The 19,117-nt window shown below is 41.1% G+C and overlaps 1 protein-coding gene across 2 annotated transcripts; it reads right to left on the bottom strand.

The window, feature by feature from the left end:
* Window positions 1–2,626: 2,626 nt before the first annotated feature.
* On the bottom strand, window positions 2,627–13,259 carry LOC8155575 (zinc finger protein-like 1 homolog). 2 transcript variants are annotated; one of them, XM_021450636.1, is made up of 10 exons: window positions 12,960–13,259; window positions 12,506–12,586; window positions 11,503–11,620; window positions 11,312–11,406; window positions 11,165–11,236; window positions 10,349–10,663; window positions 10,133–10,241; window positions 7,522–7,566; window positions 4,240–4,417; window positions 2,627–2,987 (listed from the first exon to the last, which is right to left on the bottom strand). In XM_021450636.1, exons 1-10 carry the CDS (start codon window positions 12,981–12,983, stop codon window positions 2,903–2,905), a joined length of 1,122 nt encoding a protein of 373 aa, XP_021306311.1. In that variant the 5' UTR covers window positions 12,984–13,259; the 3' UTR covers window positions 2,627–2,902. The 2 variants fall into 2 exon arrangements, with proteins under 2 accessions (XP_021306311.1, XP_002489084.2); XM_002489039.2 differs by lacking the exon at window positions 7,522–7,566 and having other exon boundaries at window positions 12,960–13,257.
* Between the last annotated feature and the right edge of the window lie 5,858 nt (window positions 13,260–19,117).

Raw genomic sequence — 19,117 nt, 5'->3', positions numbered from 1 at the left:
TGGTTATTTTCGAATCATAGCAAGGAACATAAACCTTTAAGCGATAAACAAAAATTATTATTATTATTACTCCTACACACAGAGAAAAACCTTAAATTCCTAGAAGCATTAGATGACATGAATGTACCTTTAAGCGATAAACTACACCTTGACCAAGCAAAGCAGATCTGGCATATGCGTTATTTGGCTTCAGAGCAACCACATCATGTGTTCCAAACTGGAGTAGAATGAAAAAGGAAAGCTAGAATTATCTGTCCCAGTGAACATTAACATGTTTCCAATCAACATCTTGGTTCAGTCTTGCCGGCCGGTGGTGGTATGTTTGCAGGAAACCAAGTTTATTCATATTTTCCAGCGTGATGTGTTATCGATCTTGGGACAGAATTTTAGTTCCTTTGTTGCTCTACCAGCACAAGGAACAAGAGGAGGGATCCTGGTAGCTTGGGGGGATGGATCAACAAAGGTGGAACGCTATCGTGTGCACCGACATTCAGTTACCGTCTTATGCCAGGAGGATGGACAACAGCCATGGTGGTTCTCTGGAATTTATGGCCCTCATGAAGATGCAGAGAAGCCAGCTTTCCTTGATGAATTGCGTGAAGTTAGGAGTTTTTGTACTGGACCATAGATGCGTACTTTAATATGATCTACAGATCTAAAGATAAAAGCAATGACAATGTTAATAGGGCACTAATGGGACGATTTCGTCGCTTTGTGAATGAAATGGAATTGAAAGAGATACCTTCGTTGTAGAGACGGCTGAGAGGCGGTTTGTTATCCTAGACGAATTCATAGATAGTGTTCCATTTCTAATACAGAAGGTACTTTCTACAAGAATCCGGCTAGTCCGGCCTTAATCTACTCGGAGTCAGAGACACGCTTCGATTTGCTTCCTCCTAGAATTATGGGCCAGGCCGAGGTCCACCTTCTAGTAACCTGCAGGTGAGGAACCCTGGGGATCCCATACCGACAAAATCCTATGAGCCAAAGGGATCCTAAATTTGGCATCATCATTTGATTTTGAAGTTGCAATACCTGTGTATTGTGCTTAGTACATGTGAGTTGTGCTTACGTAATCCATATCAGTATGAAATATGTGTTACTTGTTATGAACTAATCTATTGTGTTTTCAGTTAAAGTCCTCTTCCACTATCTGTAACCTAATGTTTACTGCTTGAATTTCATAGGAAACTATGGAAACTATGCGAGCAGAACCTGTTACTGATAGGCACAAACCAATGACAAGTGTTGATGGTATTCCTAAGGTCCTTTTGCCTCTCCCATGGCGAGGTCCACTCCCAAGTCAACAATAACACTCATTTTTTGAAGAATGTTGGTATCCTGACAAGCTCTGCCAGAACTGAGACATGGGCAGAGAGAATGCTTCGGGAACAGCTTGTTGCTAAACAAGAAACTTCCGCTAACCTCGTCGAACAATTTGATAAACTGAAGAGGAAGACAACAGACGGAAAAGTTTGATGTGTGTACATGTGTGTTGGTTTGATGTGATGATGCTATCAGCAGGTTGCTGCTGATGTGTAAATAGTAATTTGTTATGGTGAAACTATCAGCAGGTTGCTGCTGGTCTTGCATTACTTCTATGACAAATTAATTATACAACACATGGTTGGACTTGGACCGGCCACATGATCATCTAAAAACGCGACGTGTGGATGAACCACTGCGTGATACGTGAAAATAGCCATGGCACAACATGTGGACTAATAGAAATCTGACATGTGGAACAAAGTCATCAAGTCGTGTGGCTGAATAAAAAACCGAAACGTGAACGGACAAAATCTTAACACGTGGTCGAATAAGAAAAAAAACCATGTAGACCAATAAAAATAAGGACACAACCGCAACCAAAACGTGAGCCAATATAAAACTGACACGTGGAACAACAGGTCCCGATATGTGGTCCATTAGAAACCTGCGACGTACAAAAACCAAAGATGGTCATATTGTCCAATAACAAGCTGACACATAACGGAACCGTCTCCAATAAAGTCGGCTATAGCGGGTACATATGAAAAGCAACTCTAATTGAAGAAATCGCCACCGTGGCAGCCTCTTGCCACACATACCATAAGCAGGCCATATATGACGTTCAATTCTTGTCGTAAAACATCACCTCTTCTATGACGAATTTAAATTCGTCGTAGAAGATTAAATCTGACGTAGCTTTTATGCCGATCCTACTTTTTATCATAATTATCATAAATTCATCATAGAACTGAAAACATGACGAATTTGACACCTTCAATGACAAAATCAATTCGTTATTAAAATGGAAATTTCTATGCAAAGAGTCTACAGGCAATTTATACACACGTACAATGTGGGATTCTTTTTAATTTCTAGTCATCCGATTCATTTGGTTAGGAGTGGCTACTCTTACATGGTAGAGCAGCTCAGCATTAAACTCGTTTCTATAACCGAGACCGAATCTACACGCCAAGATAGACAATATCAGTGTTTACTTTGGGTTTTGATGGGCGTTCACATGCGTCCAGTGATTGTATCCACACAAACCATGCAAATGTTTTTTTTAAGAAAAAAATAGTGCATATGCTACCAGCCCATTAAATTTAAAATTGAATCATAACTTGCACGAGAAGAAACAGAAAATAGAAATTGCTACGTTAGATGAGCTAACCCGGTGTCGAGGGGTTTTTCTATGATTTTTCATGTGGATAGTACAATATTGTATACCATTATAGTAGTCACATAAACATGCGCAAGAATCAGAACATAGAAACAGTCTACTATATAACTCTTATGTAACTAACCACTACCCCACCTTCAAACCACCAAAAGTCCCAGAACGGGTAAACGAAAAAAAAATACAGGGAGGGTAAAACCCTTTGAATCAGCAACAACGCAATACAGGAAGGCAAGATTACTGAGCATCCTCAAGGAAGTTTTCAGAAAGACCTCGCTGCGACAACCGGTAATAGAGTATTCCCATCGTTAGTATACATGCCCTGCAACAACATTTTGTTTTTGGTACATTAGCCAAGTTCTCTTGAAAACCATACAAAGATTAAAGAAACCTGAGTATATTATAAACAAATACCAATCTTTAATTTGAACAATAATGGTGCTCCTGTTATATAGGGGTGTCCATTTGTCCAATCAATGACGGTTTCAATGGTTGGGTAAAACAGCCAGAGTTACTTTACTATATGCAAGAATTGCTTTCCTCCACTGATCAGCTTAGAATTTATGATTGAAGGGTTTGGAATAAACTGTGTATTCAGCCCTATAGTAATATCTAACTTTCAGGTTTTGGTTTATATGTCAAACTAATTAGAACAAACAACAAGTTTGGTCTAGAGCCTCCTAATGCAAACAGGTCATAAGGCATATGCCCAGAAAACACTCTTTCTGAACCATACACAATGAGAAAATATCAGTAGGGTAACAAATTGACATGGCTGCTAGCAAACTAGCTACTTTGCATGTTGGTGCAAGAGAAAGATACTGTTTATTCAAGAAAATAGAAAAGGTAATGTAAGGTGAGAACCAATAGGCTATAATAGACAAAATGAAAAGTTGTCAATTTTGCCTTTTTGATAGCTTGAAGTCCTTATGGGAATGCAGCTTTTACAATACATGTTATTGGTTCAGAGTACAAGATACATACTTTTATAATGCATGCTCCAATACATCATTTCAGATCAGTTACTGTTCTCCATCTCTTATGATTATGCAAGTGACTATGTAATGAAAAACTGTTTTTCATCTACTTAATACAACATAGTTATGCAAGTTCATGAGAAAATAAGAATGTACTATTTTAAAGTAACTCAGAATTCTTATCCTAAGCCTTGTTTAGTTCACCCGGAAATCCAAAAAGTTTTCAAGATTCCCTGTCACATTGAATCTTGCGACACATGCATGAAGCATTAAATATAGACGAAAACAAAAACTAATCACACAGTTTAACTGTAAATCGCGAGACGAATCTTTTGATCCTAGTTAGTCTATAATTAGATAATATTTACCACAAACAAACGAAAGTGCTACAGTAGCGAAATCCAAAGAATTTTCACATCTAAACAAGGCCCTACTTCACCGCTAACCAGGAAAAGGGCACATTCTTTACAGCATGCACTCAGGAAAAACAAAGGCAAGCTTTTCCTACTTTACTAATCAGGAAAAGCATCATTAAGGGTGGGAGCGATGGTGGGAAGGCATATAACCAGAATAATAAAATAATGGTGGAAGGCTTACAGGATAGCCATTGCAAGTAAGATCTTAGTGGGGTCCATTCTTGATGATCTCTGATGGCGTGGTCGACTCCCCTCTGGAGCATCACTATCTTTTTTTGATGGTGCTGTGACTGGTAGCGTTGGCAGTGCACTAGACCAGAAAGGCAGTAGCATCCTTAGAAATTTGTGACGAAATGTACCTATAAAGGAAATGTAAGCATCAAATAGCACAAAGATGAGCCTGAGCTAAATTCAAGCTTAAGCTGACAAGGTAAGAAAACAATGTTATTTGGTTATCCCAGTATTAATGTTATCATATATCCAGCTTTAATAAATATCTGTAAGGTGCAGAGTTTCAAGCAAGTTTACATTTTTATATTTGCTTATTATTGCAGGAGATGTTTATATTTATTTATTATTGCAGGAGGGAGAACAAAGTAATGCTCAAGTGTCAACTGAACCAAAATTTCAAATTCAGTAGATTTCAACCATACAAACATGTTTTACAAAATCAATCATAAATATCTTCCAGACAACTTTATCTAAATAGACCCAATCACTGGAGGTGTTTTTGGCAACTCTACTCAGGGTCACAGCAATGGTGTTGCAAAGGTCAGTGGTCATGTCTATGCAAGTTTTAGATTGGTTGTGGGACAACTTGGTTGACCCATCAATAACACTGAGATTATAAATCAAGAATTTCGAACAGAAGGAAAGGATTCTCTGAAGCTAATTATCATTTGCATATTTTAGGACCAGCCCCAGTAGGTAAACGAAAATGCACTGGTCAATAAATCACATTTCATTAGGCGATATCTAACTCAGGTAATCACATTTTGAAACCTGCAGTAAACATAACAAGGCAAAAAATAAAAAGATCATCTGCAACAAAAGTTCACAGGAAACAGTTGGGTTCCAGCCAGTGTTGAAATAGTGTGATTTAGCCTCAGCTATAGTGGGATATAGCGTTTCAGGGGCTCTGACGCTATGCTTTGACACATTTCGCGCTACAGGAAATTTTCCACTATTAGTGGCTAATAGCACGCTATTGCCGCTAAACGTATATCCGTTCAGCGCCACTATTGGGCAAGATTCTGCGCAGGCTTTCATTCCCTCTGGCCCAAATCACGCGCAGGCTTGTGCTGAGTCAATACACGCTGATGCAGTAACCCTAGCCATTCTCTCGAGTGCAGGCGCCCAGAGTTCATGACCATTGCTGCGAGGGGCAGCGGCAAGCAGCGGGCTGTGGGCAGCGGTGAGCGGCAGCAGCAGCTGCTTCTGTTGATGCGAGGGGTGGCGGCAGCTGCTCCTGTTGATGCAAGGGGTGGCGGTAAGCGGCAGGCCCCAGGAGTGTGGCAAGCGGCGAGCAGCAGGGGCAGCTGCTGCTGTTGCTGCAACGAAGGCAAGATTCCTCCCATTCTTCTCATATTTCCTCTGTTCTTTTCATATTGGGCTGCTGGATGCCTGGATGTGAATGGCAGTGCTGCATCTCATGGTGAACTGAATAACTGATTCACTTAGGATTTTTTGTACTGATGCATTAAGCTTGGGCCTTGTTTAGTTCGCAAAAATTTTCAAGATTCTCCGTCACATCGAATCTTTAGTCGCATGTATGAAGCATTAAATATAGAAGAAAATAAAAACTAACTGCGTAGTTTACCTGTAATTTGTGAGATGAATCTTTTGAGCCTAGTTACTCCGTGATTGGACAATGTTTGCCAAATAAAAACGAAATGCTACAGTAGCCAAAAACAAAAAAATTTGCGAACTAAACAAGGCCTTGCTACTGCTGCTGTTGATTGGTTTACTCTTTACTGTAAATAAATTGGCATTTATCCCATGAAGCAAGTATAGTATCATATCTGTTCTAGGTTGGTACAGTAAGCTGACATTTTTATCTCATTAATTTTTGTTGCTTAGGTGCCCCATCAAGTGTTGCATCTGAATCTGTAACACAATCAGCTTCATCCAAAGTTGTTATCAACTCAGATGACCCTGCATGGAATCATTGTTATTGCCCAGACGAGGAGAAGCAGCACTCACTGGTGTGCAACTACTGTAAGACGATAAAAGCTGGAATTACAAAAGTGAAGTACCATCTTGCTTGTCTCGGTGGCAACAATGTTAGTGTGGTAAGGTTCCAACCAATGTGAAGGAAGAGATGCTAGTTTTTCTTACCAAGAAAACTAGTGAAAAGGAACAAAAGCAGAAGGAAAAGAAAACGGTCAGAGTGAAATTGAAATTGATCTGGATTGCTCAGATGGTGAAATGTGCAGTGAAGACTCTGACCATGTACAGTCCCCGTATGAGAGGAAGGAGTGTATGGGGACCATGTTTCTCTCTCTCTAATACAATGAAATGCAGCTCTCCTGTGTTCTTAGAAAAAACTGACCATGGCAATGAGGTTGTTGTGCTCAAGTCAAGGACCTAGTTGTTTGCTTCATCGGTTAGTGGCTCTATCAAGAAGTTCTACAAGCCGGCTTCTATAGAAGAGGCTGTTCATAAGAACCAGAAAGGAGTTCATGAAAATCAAAAGGTTCAAACAAAGTTAACAACTCAGAAAAGATAAGAGAACAAGGATAGAGCTTGTGAGTATATATGGCAGTTCTTTTATGAAGCTAGCATTGCACACAATTCTGTCCTTTCTAGCTTTGCCAATATGGTTGAGGCCATTGGAGCCTTTGGTAGAGGTTTGAGAGGGCCTACTTCTATGAGATGAGTGGACATTTGTGCACAAAAGGAAACAGAAGGTGTCGGATGGATTCAAGAGCCATAACGAATCATGGCAAACCTCAGGCTGTACACTTACGGCAGATGCATGGACAGATAAAGGCAGCGTAGTAATGAATTTAGTCTTCATAGTGCTCATGGGGTCCTTTTTGTGGATTCTGTGGACTAATCTGGAGTCAAGAAAGATGATAAATATGTATTTGACCTTGTGGATAGATGCATTGAAGACATAGGGGAGGAAAATATTTCCAAGTGGTCACTGACAATGCTAGTGTTAATATAGCAGCAGCGAAGAGACCTTCTATATTTTGGAATGGAGGAGAAGCTCACTGCCTGGATCTCATGTTGGAAGACATTGGGAAGCTTGAACCAAGACAGCAAGGGTCATTTGGACATGACATTGCCATAATGACAGGAGGAATAAGAACTTCGATCCATGTGAAAATTGTGAAACTAATGTGATTGATGAATAATCCAATATAATCTTTTTCACGCAGCGACATGGTCGCTGAATCATGGCACAACTACACCTGATTTGAACAATAAAAATGGTTCTATTTCACAGTTCACTTACATGAATATATTTTGCATCTTTGTTCATTCCTTGAATTCTGTTCACCTAAACAAAACCAGGTGCACACAAAAAAGCACAATAGATTACTTGATGGATGAGAAACCTTTGTTTTGAAATTTAACTCCAAAGTAACGCATAAGAAAGAGAACAAGAGTAGATATCCCATAGAGAAGGAAGTAAATGATGTGCTGGAGGATGACCGCAATGCGTTCATTACTAGATTAGAACCAAATGCAAATCAAGGACAAGGAGAAGATCAGGAATGTGCGCAAACAGCAGCAGAAGCACAAGGAACATCATAGGGAGCATCAGCATCACAAGCAAAATACAAAAGGAAAAGACTTGTGCACCCTAGGAAGAAATTCAGGACTGTGGCATCCCTAATGCAGCCTGAGCCTGCAGCCTCTTCTTCTGAATCAGAGGAAAATCAAGATGCTAACACTTCAGTGCATATGGAATCTTCTGATACCTTTTTTTTTGAGCAGATGGAATCTTCTGATACTGATGATTAGATGAGTACAACTATTCAAAAGCTGAAAAGAATGTGTGATGTGTATCAGACTATGACTATCAGTCAATGGCTCCATGCCTTTATGTTTGTTTATCAATCTGTCACTGCTTAGTTGGTACGTAATTTCTGTCAACTGTGTTTGAATTTGAACTTTGAACTCATGCCTCTGTGATCTATCATGTATGAACTATAAAGCTATGATCTGATGTGTTAGTAAGACCTTTGAACTATCTAGCACGAGTTAGTTCGTAATTGGTATTTGTAATGTCTTCATCTTCTATGTTTATTATGTGTAAAATTACCTGATGATTGACATATTTTTTGCTCAGTCACTAAAAGGCTTAGCCCGCTATAGCCTGCCTTAGCCTTTGGGAAAGGCAGCCGCTAAGGGGCTTAGCCCGCTATTTAAAACATTGGTTCCAGCACAACTTTTGAAAGTTTAGACATCCCTAGTTGGGCCTATAAATGTAAGTTCAAGTCAGTTGAAGCCATGCATGCTCAGAACAGGAAGATGACATGTTAAAGTGTGCATAACAAGCAAAAATTAAAAAAAAACATTTTTGGAACTCAGAAATTTGACCAGGAACATTTCTTAATTCCAGCAGAATCTGGGTAAACACTGACATACCAAACAGGGTCTGAAAGTATCATCATACTTAAGAACTTGGTGATAGCTAATATGATAGTGCTGGTAACCAACTTGTGGAACAGTAATATTCCAAGTAATAGTTCGGTTCAGGGGCTTTGGCATCCATGCCATCGTTTTGAAGGGAAATGGTGATTTTTTCCCTCGTTTTTAAACTAAAGGATAAGCTTGCCCTATTCCATGAGAAGTCGTCTTGACGGTGTTAACGAAAAGAGAAGTTTACCCGGTTGTCTAATAATCGCTTGTTATCAGGATATTACCCTGCTAGAAAAAATAGTCAGGAATGCCAATAGTCATGCAGTTTTTCACAAGTTAAACAAATTCAATCCTTTATGCATTGAAATATTAAATCGAAACAAAGATGCACCAGGCGGACGACCTCGCCTCGAGAATTCGCATGCTGCCACATGCTCGGCCTTCAATCTTTCAGCATGGAAGACATGAGGGAGACTAGAGATGGCTTGAGCTTGACTGCTACACAGCTACCTACTAGCAGTTCGCATCCTCCCATTTGCCATTGTTGTTGCAAGTGATACGAGCAGCGTGGGAGCACAGCAGAGTGGTCGCGGCCTCCCAGACCACTCGTCTTGGCAGCGGGCAGTGGCTGCGGGCTGCCTGGGATGGGAAGGCAGCACCGGCTCATCTGTGTGTAGCCCACAAGCCACCACTAAATCCCGCACCTTGGCCAGCGCAATGCTGAAGCTGGACTAGTAGAAGACACCGCCATGAGCAGCCATCACTAGACTCCATGCCACCTTCTCCATGCTTCAAGCCCACAATGCCTAGCCTAACAAACCGCTGCCAAGTCACCCTCCACCAAATCGTCCGCAAGGCCGCCGAGGAACGCCCGGCCTCCTGCCCACCCGCTTGAGCTCAATGGCCGCTCGCCCGCCCACTCGAGCTTGGTGGCCGCCCACCACCCTAGTCCAGCCCTAAGCAGCCCGCAGCACGCCTCCAAAGCTTCCCAGAAATAGAGGCGCAGGGCCGCTGGGATCCCATTGAGCGCCGGCCGCCTGGGGAGGGGGTTGCCCGCCTACCCACACCAGCCAGCACGCCCACTGGCCACACTCCACTGTCGCTGCAGTTAGGGTAGAGGATTCGGTTGGATCAGGGACTGTCAAAGTCGAACAGCCAACTTTCGCGTGGACATTTTTTTTTCCTATTTTTTCGCCACTTAGTCTCGAACAGCCAACTTTCGCGTGGACATTTTTCTTTTTCTATTTTTTCGCCACTTAGTCCCCCCAACGGACACTTCAATTCAAAATCACTATGCAAAAATCCCAAAGTTAAAAAAGCAAGGTAAAATCACCATTGCACCCTAAAGTAGGGCAGAAACACCAAATTTCCTTTAGTTTAAGTCATCTGTCACTAAATTGTAGCATATAATGAATTTTGACACAACTACAGAGTTCAGATAATTGGGAAAAAAATCATCCTGCCAATTGCGTGCTTACCCCTTTTAGTATACTTTTTGCGATTTCCATCTTCATCATCAGCATAATAAGAAATCTCAGAATTTTGTCTGTCAACAGTAGTAGCACCTTTTCTTGTCATGGCACCAGGCTACACAAAGAAGAAATAGGATCGCTGTGCTCTGAATAAACAAAACTCAAAAGAAGACAAACATATAGTAACAAAGAAGAAAATTACAGGGATTTCTCAGGTCTTACCCCATGTGGGCTCGGACTTCTTATCAAATTGGACTCCTGTTCTGAAATTTGGGGCAATACAGGACTAGGACCCTCTATTTCAACAATTTCTGGTTCAACATGAATAGTTGTCCCAGATCCTACAGCAGAAGAGTACATTCCAGAATGTAATGTTGATGGCAAAGCTGCATCTTTAGCTGAATTTGCATTATTAGATTCTCTATCATCAGTACTGGATAAATTTTTTAGAGGATCTGATGCAAAAGCAGGTGTCCGAGTATCAGCTTTAGCTATTGTCACATAATGATTTCCAAATACATTTGTCTCCAATCCAGTCTGCAACATGTCAGAGAAGTGTAAGCATTACCAGTCTGGTATCAGAACCAGAGAAAAAATCTTGCAGTAAACATACATTAAAGTCGAATGTACTTGCATAAGCATAGAAAATTTGTTTATAAGTAGATAGAAGAATCATGCCATCAGCAAATTATAATACTAAAAGTCAAGATTATCTGGTATATCATTTGGATTAATCTGACTTCTGCATTCTGTTTTCCACTATGCAAATTTCCTTGTTCATAAAAAAATGGAAATTGAGCAGCACCAGCACTTGGAATGAAAAAAGAAATGTATTAAATGAATCCCTCCTAGACATAGCATATATCTAGGTGCATAACAAAAGCTATGTACCTAAACAAGACAAAACGACTTACAATTTGGAATGGAGAATATTGACTTGCAGATATTTTAACACTTGAAGTGACATAAATATTGTGACTACAAGGAGAAATTAGTGGTTTTGACTGCACAATGAGGAACAGATTTTAAGGATCTAACCTGGACTATCGCTTCTTTCAGTTTAGTGTGAAGGCGCGAACCTGTATCTTTAATGCTTGAAGGTGGCCATATCTGTTTGGAAATTATTATAGTTAAAATTAAAAAAAGAATGTGTTTGCATGCAAAGTGAGACTGGGTTCAACTTACAGGTGCAGAACAGGAAGGGCAGACATATCCAGCTGGTGCTGTTTGGGAAGGAAAATTTTGGATATGCGATATCAAGCATTTCGTGTGCACCACATCTATAGGATACCAAAAAAAAACAATTACCAGTTATGCTAAATAAAGATGGCATTATAAAATGAGTAACTTCAAACATTCTATTGATAATCACATACGCAAGCAACCAAGTCGTGTTGTTTCTTCAGTTCCACCTTCGAGTACTGAATTGCAAGATGAACAATGTTGTGGCCAGTCATACTCAGAATTAACAACCCATTCAGCATAGTTTTTCACCTACAAATATGACAGATGTTAGTTTCTAGGAAAAAGTTCCTTTCCTAACAGACTTGCAGAGACACTAATTTGCAGATAGATGTTACTAGTTCTGTACATTGAATTCTGAACTTTCTGGTAGCACAAAACAAATGGAGAGCATATACAATGATGTGATGCACCCATCTGACTTGAAATGTAATACAGTAAGAACCCAAGGTAAAATGCAAGAAGATGATGTACATATGAAAACTGAAACGTTTGCCACTCAAAATCTGAGTTTATATTTCAATTTCCAAAAACCTATTATAGTTTAGACCATCAATCTGTGTCCTGGAGATATCAGCATTCTACCCAATGGATAGAATCAGGCAAAGGATAATAGAACAAGCAAAATACAAAAGACATTATAGGGAGCAGATTCTGAAAACCAAACCCTGAGAGCTGAGACATAAGCATAGTCCTTAAAGGTATTTAAGGCAGTATATGCATCCAAAGGAAAAGCTGATATTCCAGTAGAGTCACCAGCAAAACAAAAACCTTTTGTGACTAGCTTCTTGCAATGGAACCCAGATTATTCCATTCCCCTCAGACCGTAAAGATGTAACAGCTATACTGCGTTCGTTTTATGTTTCCTAACATGAGTAAAACATATTCATTTCCTATGGACAATAGACCAACAAGCTCATTGTCACATGTGGAAAACCAAAATAATGTAAAGTATGGTGGATGAGATGGACAAAGTTGCAGAGGACTAGATCCAGGTAGCAGCATATAAAGAAGTGCTAATTCTAGACACCACAACAGTAGCTCAATCAATTGCTATTCTGAGTGAACCAGTTTTCACTGTAGATGCACTTTGTTTGCGGCAGAGGCAACGATCGAAAAGTTGAGAAGGCCACTCACCACGCATAGCTGATGCTCCGGAAAGCATATGCACACGCCACAGACGGGGACCTGGTGGACGAAGCAGTAAACCCTCGTCGCCTGAAACAAGCACGCAAACCCATCAGCTCAAAACTGCATCAGAAGCCACTGACGGCGTCAACCAGCGACTACAAATTGCAAAACACAACCAACAATTCTGCTACAAGAACACAAGGGAGGTATTATTCGATGAAATTGCCCAAGCGTCGAGCCAGCAAACCTCAACGCCCGCCATGAAAGCATACAGGCCCCAGAATGGGAGCTTTTCGCGCCGCTTGGTCGAATCGGGATCATGCCGCCGCCGACACACTCACCTTACACCCCAGATCCCAAATCGGGCCGTGTGCTGCCGGCTGACCAATACAAACACAACGCGAGAAACCGTGGGGTACGGGGCCGGGATCGGCAGATCGGCGGAGAGTGAATGAGTTACCTTTCGGCATTTGCACACGACCATCGCCGGCGGATTTCGGAGGCCGCTCTTTAGCGGGTGGATCGGGGCGCGAAGGGGATGGGGGCAGGGTGAGCGCAAGAGTCAGATCTCGCGGGGATGAAACGGAGACAGCAGTGTGAGCGCAAGGGCCAGTGTGAGCTCGACCAACTCCGGTGCAGGCGACCTCACCCGGTCCCTGCAAGCGCGATGGCACACTGGGCAGCGTGGGCGTGGGCGGCGTGGGTCGTGCCGAGGCGACGGGGATCTCTGACTGGGTGATTGGGGAAGGCAGAAGGGCTGAGGGGGGATTTTACATATTTATCATTTACTAGGTAAATACCCGTGGGCTTGCTACCAAAATTTTAAAATTTTCAATACAATTTAACACGATAAAAATAAAAAAAAAGAGTAGGTTAAGAATTTAAATTTTTAACACGGTAAGAGTATAAAAAAAGTGGGTTAAAATAAAGACAAATACTTGGCTTAGCAACATAACGTTTCGAGCCACATTCAAATAAATAAGTGCATGATAAATAAGTCGTCCACGACTATCCCTTTCGTTGTCTTATGCCTGTGATGCGGCTAAGATATTCTCGTACGGTAGAGAAATTATACAACACCGTGAATTTCCATTATTATATGCAATCACAAATTTATTTCATAGTCCTTGTATCCACAAGACAAACATAAATAATAAGTTGTAAAATATATAAGTTTCCCATCATGTTCGCCCAACAAGGACATTGGCCACACGGCTGCTAGGCTGCCTAGGCTCGCCGTTCGCGACCGTAAGCACGGACATATTTGCTACTCCCTCCATCCCAAATTGTAAATCATTCCAAGAATTTTGGAGAGTTAAATTTTTCTAAGTTTGACCAAATTTATATTATAAAATAATAATTATTATGGTACTAACTAAGTATCATTAGATTCTTTCTTAATTATATTTTCATAGTATACTCACTTTACGTTACAAATCTTAGTATTTTTTTTATAATTTTGGTCAAACTTGAAAATGCTTTGACTCTCCAAGCTTCTTGGAATGACTTACAATTTGGGATGGAGGGAGTAGTATCTATTATGGCGAAAAGCTATTTGCTTGATATTTTAGCTCCCTTCAGTCAACGTATCTCCCTGAACAGCGCCTCTTTATTCCGCCTTGCCCTAACATCCTGCTGTTGACGGTCCTTAATGCTCACATTTAACCGTCAACTAATCATGGAAAAAGATCCAAATGCAACCAACACCCAGACTTAGGGTTTTATCTGACAGAATTCTACGAGTTTTGGTGTTTGTCTATTTCTACAGAGGGTTATCAGAAAATATGGAGGAAAGGCCCACACGTCGGGTTTACATAGAGATATTAACGTGTGCGGCAATTTTCTATCATCTAGAAGACTCCAGAAGCCACGGGAACAAAGCGGAGGCAGAACGGAGCCTGGCCCAGGGCGCCCGCCCTAGAGACCAGGGCGCCCGCCCTCCTGTAGTGCCCAATCAGGGTCAACTTCGCGGATCGTGCTCCACCGACCTAATGGATCAAGGATAACCGTTCAATCAATGTCGGTTTGATCCGACGGCCCAGATTTACTTTAGGGGACTATATAAGCAGACCCTCTGGCCCCTAGAGAACATACCTCTTCTACAGAATGAAAGCTAGGGTTTCAATTATTCATCCAAGTAGAAAGGATCCCTCTAGTTCATCTAGTTCTGGTTCTAGTTCATCTAGTTCTAGTTTTAGTTGTAATCTAGAAAATAGGGAGAGAGCGGAGGAGGAGCTAGATCTATCGGATCTTCCTCAACATTGTACTTTTGCAGCAACTGGTTCGTTCTTCATCGTTCTCTAGGTTCTTCAATTCATAATTCCTGAGTTCTTTAATTACTTTTATTTACATTCAAGTTATTTATTAGATTCCCACTTGCATCAAGTGATCTAGTCTTTGCAACGCTAGAGTAGTAATTAATAGATTAGACGTGGTGTTTAGTCTTACAATTACCTGGAATTGCGTTGTGGTAGCCCTAGGGTAGTGACAGCCCTAACGGTCGACGTATTCCACCTCGTTCGGATCGGTGTTTGTAGGACCGTAGTCAGAGCTTCCTAGCCCCCTTCTCATCTCTTTCTGTGGTTAGTGTTCTGATGTCCCGAAATAAATAATCTTTGAAGTAATTCTTTATTCTTAGATCAATTAGAGAACTCTCAGGAAACTTCCTCTCTTTCCACCAAAAAATAATTATATAGTTATCCTTGGGCGATCTTGAATCTTAATTAGTACACTCACGTTCCCTGTGGAAAATCGATACTCTAGAATACTCCCGGGTGAAAGCTACATCGGTATCTGTACGCTTGTGGATTTTTCTGTTTGCGTTTAAAATACCCAACAAGCTTTCTGGCGCCGTTGTTGGGGAACGGTAGCTGTGATAGTTTCGAACCAAGTCGTCCGTGTATCCTTTTTCTTTTCCCTTTTTACCACACTCACCTTACCATTTTTACCATACCACATGGATTTCACTCCTATCTATAAATTCTTTGCTCCAAAGGGTGAGTTATTAGAGCCACCACCATCATCACATCCAATTCTTACAGATGGCTACGACCTTGGCCCTGATCTAATAGCCATGATTCAGGAGCAACCCTTCTCTAGGAAAGTAGATGAAGATCCATACACCCACTTTAGAGAATTCGAGCAGTTGTGCTCTTGCCGATCTATTTCTGGCATGACACAAGAAACCCTTAAATGGAAATTATTTCCGTTCTCCCTTTTGGGAAGAGCAAAAAAGTGGTATGCTCATTCTGTAGGAGGCGTTAATGGAAATTGGGATGAACTTCGGGACAACTTTTGTCTCGATTTCTTCCCACTTTTTCGAATCGCTGACCTTAGAATCGAAATTCTTACATTCAGACAAAGAGAGAAGGAAACCTTAGGAGTAGCTTGGGCTAGGTTCACAAGCCTTACCAGTTCCGGTCCAAACCTTGCCCTGCCTAACCATGTACTGTACTACCACTTTTATCGTGGTCTAAACAAGGAAGCTGCTCTTCACCTCGACATTGCTTCAGGAGGCTCATTCACACACAAACTCACAGATGAGGGGAGAGGTATCCTAGAGAGAATCCTTGAAAATACCCCTTACACAGGCATTTATGATGAGTTTCCTGAAGAAGAAAAAGAAGTCGAGCCTGATCCTAAACCAAAAGATGAGGTACTTGCAACCGAGATAGAAATTCCACCTAACCCATCCATTAATTTGGTTGTAGAGAGACCTCCTGATAAGGGAATGCAAAACCAACTTTAGAGCATCCCTTTGAATTCGAGGAAGATCTTTTTGAAGATTATAGAAACACCTCGAATTTTCCTATCCAAACACGACCTCTAGCAGGGACCACTCAATCCGTTCTAAGAGTAGAATCTGTTGACATAGAACACATCAAAAGCCTTTCGGCTATTCGGAGTTATGAATGGCTAACAGAAGCAGAGCTGTCTCCTGAGGTAGCTCGGATCATCACTCCTTCAACCATTCTTCTATGCCAAATTAGAGGGTCCGCTAGGAAGGTTTGTTGACGGTTCTTAAGTATCAAATTTAATTATCAAATAAATAAAGAAAAGGATCCAAATAAAATCAAGATCTAAACTTAGGGTTTTATCTGACAGAATTCCACGAGTTTTGGTGTTTGTCTATTTCTGCAGGGGGTTATCAGGAAATATAGAGGAAAGGCCCACATGTCGGGATTACGTAAAGATATTAACGTGCTGCGCAATTATCTTACATCTAGAAGACTCCAGAAGCCACGAGACCGAAGCGGAGGCGAAACGGGGCCAGAGGCAGGGCGCCCGCCCTCCTGCCCTAGGCGCCCGCCCCCTCCAGGAGTCCAATCAGGACTCTGCTTTGCGGGAGATCTCCACCGACCTAAAGGATGAATCTAAACCATACAATCTATGTCGGTTTGATCCAACGGCCTGTATTCACTTGAAGGGACTATAAAACCAGACCCCCTGGCCCCTGGAGGAGAGAGCCTCTCAACCCTAATTCATTGTTCCATCAAGGGAGAAGAAGCCTCTGATCAAGATTAGAGCCACCACATCAATTAGATATCTAGATTAGCATAGCTACATAGGATTAGAACTAGAAGGAGTCAATCTTCGATTGGTTTCCGGATCTGTCAAGAGGATTCTTGGTAATTCTCTAATTGTGCTTCTAATTGCTTTCTAATTATCTTTGTTCTTCAATATTATGAATATGACTTTGTTCTACTTCAATATATTGCTTATGACTTTGCTCTACTTGCTTATATTCAAGATTATATTGTTCTTAGTTTATCATAGTTATGTACTTGGCTTAGTTAGATACGATCTATATACATGCTTAGGATCGTATAGTGTTTATCCATCGGATCCATGGGTAAATGATAGATATTGTGTAGGCGTGGTGCTTATACCGTATTTATCTGCGATTGTACCCAATATGCCAGATCGTGGGGTGGTTCGTGATAGTGACAGCTTCATTGATTCTTATATAGTCCCCCTCTCGTGTATTGGGCTGGCAGAGCAACATTATTACAGGGGAGTGATTGCTATGTTTCTCATATTCCTTGCTAATATCACTATGCATGGGCGTAGTCTTGTCTCACATTGATTGCTAAGTATGCTTGCACTAACTATGATAATGCTAGACTATATAGTTGAGAATAACTTAGGGAATATTCTTGTAGTTCGTTCTAATACCATGCTAATGACTTTCTAGAGTATCTAATTGAGGTGCTTATCATATTTATTATGTGGCTAGATCAGATTAGTTATCCTTGTCACTATTATTATTTCATATATCCTTATTGTGACATTTATCCCTGTATGAAGAGTTAGATATAATGTTCTCAATTATACATGCAATGATAGATGCTCAATCTCATATTCTATTCTGTAATCAATAGTGATGATTGCTAATCCCTTCTCAGTGGTAAAAATATAAATAACGATACCTGGAATACTTCCCGGTTAAAATGCTGCATCGGTATTAATCTGTGCGCTTGCAGATCCCATTCATTATTTATTTAGAAGAGCAATTGCATATTTCAATACCGCGTCTCTTATATCATGCTAGGGATGACAACTTGGCTTAAGTGGTGTGAGGGATAGGTTTGGCATTTTTGGCACCGTTGCTAGATTTAAAGAACTTAGTCTACTTTTAGTAATGATGTTAAGAATACCCAACAAGGTTCACTACAATGCATATGTTGGGATAAATGTTATTTCCAAGGAGTTAGCTGACACTCTTTATCCCAACGAGTCCATAACCCCATCTCAAAAACTTTTACAAAGTCCATCTAGATTAATTCTAGAAAGCCATGGGGTATTAAGGGCAGTTCCTATTAGAATCAAGGACTCTAGAATATGTCTAGATTTTCACATTTTTGACATACCAGAGATTCCTATCTTGATTGGCAGACCAATCATGAAACTTCTACAAGAACAACCACAACGAGGTCATTTAGACTTCAAGGTTGGGAATTCCACTATTGTTGTTCCTCTTGCTAGATCAATTAACACGATAGTGGAACCCAAACTTGAACCAGATCCTATTGAGGAAATCTTAATGCTGACTCAAGAGGAGATGGCCCAACCATTCTTTAATCATGAACACTTTGTTCAAGAAGAAGAAGAGTTGGTAGAACCCGTTGAGCTAGACAAAAATCAACAACCTTCACCTCCTTCGATAGAGTTAAAACCACTTCTTTCTGGCCTTAGATATGTCTTTTTGCCTGAACCCTGAACCCTAAACACTGATCCCTGAACCCTGAACCTAGAACCCTGAACCCTCATCCCTGAACCCTGAACCTTGAAACCTGATCCTTGATCCCTGAACCCTAAAACCAGAACCCTGAACCCTAAACCCTGAACCCTGATCCCTAAACCCTGATCCTTGAACCCTGAACCCTGAACCCTGAACCCTGATCCTTGAACCCTGATCCCTGATCCCTGAACCCTAAACCCTGAACCCTAAAACCTGAACCCTGAACCCTGAACGCTGAACCCTCATCCCTGAACCCTGAACCCTGATCCCTGAACCCTGATCCCTGAACCCTGATCCCTAAACCCTGATCCCTGATCCCTGAACTCTGAACCCCGAAACCTGAACCCTCATCCCAGAAACCTGAACCATGAACCCTA

This window comes from Sorghum bicolor, unplaced genomic scaffold (assembly GCF_000003195.3).
Source record: "Sorghum bicolor cultivar BTx623 unplaced genomic scaffold, Sorghum_bicolor_NCBIv3 super_112, whole genome shotgun sequence".
Lineage (NCBI taxonomy): Eukaryota > Viridiplantae > Streptophyta > Magnoliopsida > Poales > Poaceae > Sorghum > Sorghum bicolor.
Note: the sequence above shows the minus strand (reverse complement) of the source record. Positions and strands in the feature narration are given on the sequence as shown.

What these genes read in the sequence shown, in the direction of transcription:
- LOC8155575 (XM_021450636.1), bottom strand. Translation starts at nt 12,983, where the DNA reads ATGGTCGTGTGCAAATGCCGAAAG. An exon ending in CAAAAAGTATACTAAAAGGG is followed by an intron (nt 7,567 to 10,132) that starts GTAAGCACGCAA and finishes GGTTTTGTTTAG; the next exon opens with GTGAACAGAATTCAAGGAAT. An exon ending in TTACTTGCAATGGCTATCCT is followed by an intron (nt 2,988 to 4,239) that starts GTAAGCCTTCCA and finishes ATGTTGTTGCAG; the next exon opens with GGCATGTATACTAACGATGG.